General features: G+C 49.6%; 1 protein-coding gene and 1 non-coding gene across 2 annotated transcripts in view; both read left to right on the forward strand.

Annotated features, from left to right (window-relative positions):
- GRIK5 (glutamate receptor, ionotropic, kainate 5) overlaps positions 1-8,225 on the forward strand; it is an 81,953-nt gene that overhangs the window by 59,373 nt on the left and 14,355 nt on the right. Inside the window, exons 10-11 of the mRNA XM_015409384.1 lie at positions 1,372-1,479; positions 2,487-2,690. Coding sequence (XP_015264870.1) covers positions 1,372-1,479; positions 2,487-2,690 — 312 coding nt within the window. The remainder of the gene's footprint in view (positions 1-1,371; positions 1,480-2,486; positions 2,691-8,225) is intronic.
- On the forward strand, positions 155-226 carry TRNAA-GGC. The gene has a single exon. It is a non-coding gene; the product is annotated as a tRNA-Ala (tRNA).

Genomic DNA, 8,225 nt, shown 5'->3' on the forward strand with positions numbered 1-8,225 from the left:
TGGAGAGCCATGAAGTGGGGCTGTGGCTCAGTGGCAGAGCCTCTGCTTGGCATGCAGAAGGTCCCAGGTTCAATCCCCGGCATCTCCAGTTAAAAGGACCAGGCAGGAGGGGATGGGAAAGACCTCCGCCTGAGACCCTGGAGAGCCATGAAGTGGGGCTGTGGCTCAGTGGCAGAGCCTCTGCTTGGCATGCAGAAGGTCCCAGGTTCAATCCCTGGCTGCTCCAATTAAAAGGACCAGGCAGGAGGGGATGGGAAAGACCTCCGCCAGAGACCCTGGAGAGCGACTGCTGGTCTGAGCAGACAGTACTGACTATGAGGGAGTCCCAAGGGTCTGATTCAGTACAAGGCAGCTGTTTGCGTTCACCATCTTGTATTTTGCAGGGAAGCCTTTATAGCAGAAAGAAATAATATTCCCAGATGGAGGGCGGTGCATTACAGAATTTGTATTACAGCACTTTGTAGAGTGATGATGGACTTCATCAGTGTGTGATGGAAATCTAAGAGCCCATCTTGACAGGATGGGGGGTGGGGGTGTCTGTGATCCCACCTGTATTTATGCACAAATCCTTCATAGATTTGAGCAGGGCTTTTTTTGGTAGAAAAAGCCCAGCAGGAACTCATTAGCATAATAGGCCACACCCCTGACAGCACAGCTCATTAGCATATTAGGCCGCACCCCCATGTTACCAGAAGTGTGGTCATCCGGCCACACCCACCTTTTGCTTCTTATTCTGTTTACCTTGTTTGTTGTCAAAACCCAGGGCCGTTTTTTGTAGCAGGGACTCCTTTGCATGTTAGACAACCTTGTTTGTTGTCAAAACCCAGGGCCGTTTTTCTGCTGTTGGGTGTGGCCTATTATGCTAATGGGTTCCTGCTGGGTGTGGCCAACTCAGGAGCCAGCCGGAACTCCATTCCTGTGCGTTCCTGCCCAGAAATAGCCCTGGATTTGAGAATGTGGGGTGGACTGTTCTTAGCAAAACCGGAGTGTGCGGGCGAGGGAAACGAAGCCCTGCCCCTTCCACCCTCCTGATTTCACCGTCTTCCTTTGCTTTCGACCTTTTTCTTCCAACCTGGCTTTGATATCGGAAGTGAACCAGGCTTGGAGAAAAAGACCTGGAAGCCGACAGAAGCAGCAGCAGGGTTTCAGCTTCCCACACCTGATTTTGCTTTGTCTGTCTTTAAAACACAAGACCCGTTTCTCGCATCAGATGGGAAGGGGTGGACAGTTGGACCGCCCCTACTGTTTGAGGTCAGACTCATGGGCCTGGCCTCTACAATCCTGGATCCGAGCTATCCGAGCCTTCCACCCCCACTTACACAACAGAGTAAGTCCATTGGGACTTTCTTCCCTCCTCTCCCCTCTTTACAGGTTGGGGTGTGGTACTCCAACAGGACTCTTGCGATGAATGCCACGACGTTGGACATCAACATCTCAGAGAGCCTCGTGAACAAGACTCTGGTAGTCACCACCATTTTGGTAAGTATCTTCCTTCTCTTTAGGCTTTCTATAGGTTTGGGGGATCCTGAGACGTGTCTTTGCCAGACAGAATTTTAGTACGTTGTCTTTTTGAGTTTTTGTTGTATTGGTTGTGCTTTGATGGCGTTAGCTTGTTTTTTGATACTTGTGCTTTTAATGGCTTTGGTTTTCAGTGCTTGTGGTTTTAATGGCTTTGGCTTTGTGTGCCTCTTGTTTTTAATGGCTTTGGTTTCCATTGCTGGTGGTTTTAGTGGCTTTGGCTTTGTGTGCTTGTGGTTTTAATGGCTTTGGTTTTCTGTGCTTGTGGTTCTAATGGATTTGGTTTCCAGGGCTTATTGTTTTAACGGCTTTGGTTTTGTGTGCCTGTGGTTTTAATGGCTTTGGTTTTCTGTGCTTGTGGTTCTAATGGATTTGGTTTCCAGTGCTTGTGGTTCTAATGGCTTTGTATTCCAGTGCCTGTGGTTTTAGTGACTTTGGTTTTCTGGGCTTGTGGTAGTAATGATTTTGGTTTCCAGTGCTTGTGGTTTTAATGACTTTGGTTTCCATTGCTTACGGTTTTAATGACTTTGGATTCCAGCGCTTGTGGTTTTAATGAATTTGGTTTCCATTGCTTGTGGTTTTAATGAATTTGGTTTCCATTGCTTGTGGTTTTAATGGCTTTGGTTTTTAGTGCTTGCGGTTTTAATCACTCTGGTTTCCATTGCTTGTGGTTTTAATGACTTTGGTTTCCATTGCTTGTAGTTTTAATGGCTTTGTTTTCCATTGCTTGTGGTTTTAATGGCTTTGGTTTCCATTGCTTGTGGTTTTAATGGCTTTTTTCCCATTGCTTGTAGTTTTAATGGCTTTGTTTTCCATTGCTTGTGCTTTTAATGGCTTTGGATTCTATTGCTTGTGGTTTTAATGGCTTCAGTTTTCAAGGCTTGGGGACTCTTGTTCAGGACCTCCTCCCTCAGATAGCACGATGCTGTGAACTGTATTTACACACTGACTTCCCTCGCCTCTTACAGGAGAACCCCTACATGATGCGCCGCTCAAACTACCAGGAGCTCTCTGGAACAGAGCAGTACGAGGGCTTCTGCGTGGACATGCTTCACGAGCTCGCCGACATCCTTAAGTTCCGCTTCCAGATTAAGCTGGTGGAGGACGGACTCTATGGGGCACCTGAGCCCAACGGATCTTGGACCGGCATGGTGGGAGAGCTCATCAATAGGGTATGGATGTTGGGGAGATGCCTCCGGGGCTTATCACTGAGCTAGGGTTGCCTACCCTCAGGTGGTGGCTGGAGATCTCCTGGGAGTGCAGCTGAGCTCCAGGCCTCAGGGATCAGTTAACCTGGAGAAAATGGCTGCTTATACCCCATTGAAGTCCCTCCCCACCCCAAGTCCCACCCTCCTCAGGCTCCAGGTATTTCCAGGTATTTCCAAATCCAGGTATTTCCAAATCCAGAGCGGTACCCTTGGCATAACCGTGTAGCCTCATGGTGAAACCAAATGTGATGCTGGAAGCTGTGTTATCAAATCTCCAGTGCCTTTTACCTTTATAGACATTTTATTTCATTATTTACTATTCTTCATTTCCCCTGGGGGACGAACATCATTAGAACATAAGAACGCTAGAACAGCCCTGCTGGATCAGACCAGATGTCCATCTAGTCCAGCATCCTGTCTCACACGGTGGCCAACCAGTTCCTCTGGAGGTCTGGCAGCAGGGCAGAGAGGCTGTGGCCTTCCTAAGAACCTAAGAAGAGCCCTGCTGGATCAGACCATTAGTCCTTCTAGTCCAGCGTCCTGTCTCACACAGTGGCCAGCCAGTTCCTCTGGAGGACCAACGACAGGGCACAAAGGCCGAGGTCTTCATAAGAACATAAGAAGAGATCTGCTGGATCAGGCCAGTGGTCCCTCTAGTCCAGCATCCTGTCTCACATAGCAGCCAACCAGTTCCTCTAGAGGGCCAACAACAGGGCAGAGAGGCCGAGGCCTTCATAAGAACATAAGAAGAGCCCTGCTAGATCAGACCAATAGTCCATCTAGTCCAGCATCCTGTCTCACACAGTGGCCAGTCAGTTCCTCTGGAGGGACAACAACAGGGCACAGAAGCCAAGGCCTTCCCCTGATAAGAACGTCAGAAGAGCCCTGCTGGATCAGACCAGTAGTCCATCTGGTCCAGCATCCTGTCTCACACAGTGGGCAGCCAGTTCCTCTGGAGGACCAACAACAGGGCACAGAAGCCAAGGCCTTCCCCTGATAAGAACGTCAGAAGAGCCCTGCTGGATCAGACCAATAGTCCATCTAGTCCAGCATCCGGTCTCACACAGTGGCCAGTCAGTTCCTCTGGAGGTCCAACAACAGGGCACAGAAGCCAAGGCCTTCCCCTGATAAGAACGTCAGAAGAGCCCTGCTGGATCAGACCAATAGTCCATCTAGTCCAGCATCCGGTCTCACACAGTGGCCAGTCAGTTCCTCTGGAGGTCCAACAACAGGGCACAGAGGCCGAGTCCTTCCCCTGATGTTGCCTCCTGGCTCTGGGATTCAGAGGCTTGGGGCCTCTGAATGTGGAAGTTCCCCTCGGTCACCATGGCTACCGGCCACTGATAGGCTTATCCTCCATGAATCCATCTAATCCCCTATTCAAGCTGTTTATTCCTGTGGCCCGTCATTACCTCCCTGGCACCGAATTCCACGTTTCAATCACCTTCTGTGTAAAGTGGTGTTTCCTTTCGTCACTTCATTGTCGATTCCCCTGAAGTCGAGAAAGCAGCAAAGCCCTGCACGAACCGGGTCCACATATTTGAAGGATTCTGCTCCTTCCATTAATCCCTGGTCTCCAACTACGGTTGTCGAGCCACCGTTGTTGGATACCCCACTACTTAGGGTGGTCCATCCAGCATCAGCCAGAGCCCCGGCCTTTTCTGTTGTGGCCCCGGCTCTGTGGACGGGGCTCCCTGAAGTGGCGAGGGTAGTGGGGGGGGGACTTCTCTGGGGGTCTTCATAAGGCCCTGCATTCTTTAAGAGGGGGAGGGAGAAAGTTGGCTTGGGCTCTACTGGTAGCAGGAGCTCCTTTGCATATTAGGCCACACCCCCTAGTGTAGCCAATCCTCCAAGAGCTTACAGTAGCCCCAGTAAGAAGAGCTCTGTAAGCTCTTGGAGGATAGGCTACACTAGGGGGTGTGGCCTAATATGCAAAGGAGCTCCTGCTACCAGTAGAGCCCTGGCGCTTCGCTATTTTAATTTTTGTTTTTAACTGAAAATAGTTTTGATTGTTCTTGTCCGCCACCATGAACCGTGCGGAAAGGGTGGATAGAAAGGTTTTAATAAAGAAAGAAAGGAGGAAGGATTTAGACCTACCAACTCTGTTTCCGGAACAAATTGGTAAAAAGCCCCAGTACCATCTTTAAGGCTGCGGTCACACACACTGAATAATCCACTTTCAATGCACTTTCAAACGGAATTTTAGCGTGTGCAGAATCCAGTTTAAAAGTGCACTGAAAGTGGATTGAAAGTGGGTTATTTCGTGTCTGTGATCGCAGCCTAAGACTAACAAACTTTATTGTAGCATCAGCTTTCGTGAAACACAGCTCTCTTCATCAGATGCATGGGAGGGTATGAAGAAACTGGCCAGAGATATATAGGTGGTAAGGGGAGGGGGGAGAGGATGCAGAAAGTGCCATGTACCCGCTCTCCCCCCCCCTCCTTACCACCTATATATCTCTGGTCAGTTTCTTCATACCCTCCCATGCATCTGATGAAGAGAGCTGTGTTTCACAAAAGCTTATGCTAGAATGAAGTTTGTTAGTCTTAAAGGTGCTACTGGGGCTTTTTACTATTTTGCAGTAACAGACCTAACAAGGCTAACTCATCCGGATTGGTACAAATTGGGGCATCTCACAGATGCTGAGGAATTTCACATTACCCTTTTTAACCTGTTTTGAAGCCGTTTTTGATCTGTTGTGGAGTAAACCGGTATAGGGCTGCCATTTCACACATGGCTTTCCCCTTCCGGTAAAGAGCTGGATCTGAAGCGGTTTGCCATTTCAGACTGCACCGCTTTTTCCCCGCCGTTTTTCGCCTGCGCGGGCGATCTCCGGCTTTTTTGTTGTTGTTGTTGAAGAACGTTTACTTTATAGCGCTATAGGACTATAACAAAACACTCCAGGCATTCCAATGGCATTGATATACTGCTGTTCCGTCATAGCGCTATAGCGCTATAAAGTGAATGTTCCCCCCCCCCAAAAAAAAGCCGGAGATCGCCCACGCGGGCGAAAAACGGTGGGGAAAAGCACATCGGAACTGAAGACTACTTGGAAGCGGTTGACAGGTAAAACGCTTCTGTCCTAAACGGGACAGAAGCGTTTGTGTCTGAAATTACAAATATATCCCGGTAGGGAACCGGTTCTAAAACGGTTCTGTCTGAAATGACAGACCAGAAACCATTTGGGAACCATTGCTCTTTCGGATTATATCGTCTGTCTGAAATTCCTTGCTGTTTACATAGGAGAAATACACTGGAGATCTGATCTTCCAGAGTCTTATCTGGTTCTACTCTGAATTGAATGCTGTGTCTCCGTGTATGGAAACAGTATGATTCCCTCCTCCTCCTCCTCCTCCTCCTCTTCCCTCCCCAAACCCTGCCATCTCCAGGCTCCACCCCCTCCGCAAATCTCCAGGAATTCCCCAACCAGGAGATGGCAAGCCCAGGAAGAGTGGATTGTGTGCAAACCTCAACATTTGGGGAGGAGGAGACCAAGAAGGCGTCTTTTAACTCCAAGTCCACAAGCTATTTTAGCATGGGCTGGAAAACTATAGAAAGATATAATGGACTGTAAGAAGAATATCCAGCTGTTGTCGTTCTGGATCTTCCAACTAGAAACTGACGCCAAGTTCTCCACTTTTCAGTTGAGTGTTTCAGTCCTCCAGGCCCCTAGGGGGTAGTAGAGGAACAAAATCATAGCCGTGTTGCTCTCTCCCTGCATGAGCGCACAATAATATTTATCCATTCCATGTGAAAGTATTACAGGGATTTCTAACCCCTGTAAAATAAATGCATAAAGTAAAAGGTAAAGGTTCCCTTGCTCGAAAGCCAGTCGACTCCGACTCTAGGGTTGCGGTGCTCATCTCCGTTTCGAAGCCGAAGAGCCAGCGCTGTCCGAAGACGTTTCCGTGGTCATGTGGCCGGCATGACTAAACACCAAGGCGCACGGAACGCTGTTCCCTTCCCACCGAAGCGGTACCTATTTATCTACTTGCAATTTCTTGCTTTCGAACTGCTAGGTTGGCAGGAGCCGGAACTAGAGACGGAAGCTCACTCCATCATGCGGCACACTCGGGTCTCGAACTGCTGAACTACCGACCTTCCACAGCCTGCAGTTCAGCGTCTTGACCACTTGAGCCACCGCAGCTCCTAAAATAAATGCATAAACTTGCCCTAATTTTTCAATGCAGAAGGAATGAGGTCAGAGCCTGTATAAGGTGAATAGACACCTGCAGCCACAGAGGCAGGGTTGCCAGCCTCCAGGCAGTGACTGGAGATCTCCTGGGATGATTGACAACTGATCTCCAGACAGCACAGATCAGCTCACCCGGAGAATACGGCCGCTTTGGAAGGTGGATTCTGTGGCTTTCTACCCCATTGAAGCCCCTCCCTGAACCCCGCCCTCCTCTGGCTCCACCCCCAAAATCTCCGAGTATTTCCCAACTCGGAGCTGCCTACCCTACACCAAGGGGTTTGGATACTTCAGTGTCTGGATTACGGTGACCAGGTCCCCCCATGGTCACTGGCAGAGAACAGGTAGCGTTGAGTTGCCAGATCCAGGCCGAGAAATTCCTGGAGATTTAGAGGTGGAACCTGGGGAGGACAAGAGACCTCAGCAGGATACAATTCTAGTTTGAGAGCCGATTCGGTGTTGTGGTTAGGAGCGCGGACTCTAATCTGGGAGAACTGGGTTTGATTCCCCACTCCTCCACATGCAGCTGCTGGGTGACCTTGGGTCAGTCATAAGTTCTCTCAGAGCTGTTCTCTCAAGAGCAATCCTCTCAAGAGCTCTCTTAGCCTCACCTCACGTGGTGTCTTTCGTTGGGAGGAGAAGGGAAAGGAGATGGTAAGCCGCACGGAGACTCCTTCGGGTAGCGAAGGGCGGGGTATAAATCCAATCTCCTCCTCCTTCTCCTCTTGTCCCGTAGTTCCTCATAACAGGGGCAGTGGAAAAAGACATGTCCCAGCAATTCCACTACACCTGGTCCTCCACATGCACCTGCTGGTGTGACCTCTCAGAGCTGTCCTCTCAAGGGCCGTCCTCGAGAGAGCTCTGTCAGCCCCACTGACCTCACAGGGTGTCTGCTGTGAGGAGGGGAAGGGAAAGGAGATTGTAAGCCGCTCTGAGACGCCTTCGGGTAGTGAAGGGTGGGGTATAAATCCAATCTCCTCCTCCTCCTCCTTCTTCTATAATGCCATAGAGTCTCCAAAGCCTCCATTTTCTCCAGGGGAACTGATCTCTGTAGTCATTCTGGGAGATCCCCAGGTTCCACCTGCAGGCTGGCATCCCTAGTCTGTATGTGTGAAGTTTGGTGATCTTCCCACTGCAAACACCTGCCTGGCCCTCCTGAACCAAAGCCGCACATTTCTCCAAGGCTCCTTTGCACAGTTTACGAGCGTCTTCCCCTCCTCCTCCTCCTCCTCCTCTTCTTCTTCTTCTTCTTCTTCTTCTTCTTCTTCTTCTTCTTCTTCTTCTTCTTCTTCTTCTTCTTCTTCTT

This window comes from Gekko japonicus, unplaced genomic scaffold (assembly GCF_001447785.1).
Source record: "Gekko japonicus isolate JY-2015 unplaced genomic scaffold, Gekko_japonicus_V1.1 scaffold745, whole genome shotgun sequence".
NCBI lineage: Eukaryota > Metazoa > Chordata > Lepidosauria > Squamata > Gekkonidae > Gekko > Gekko japonicus.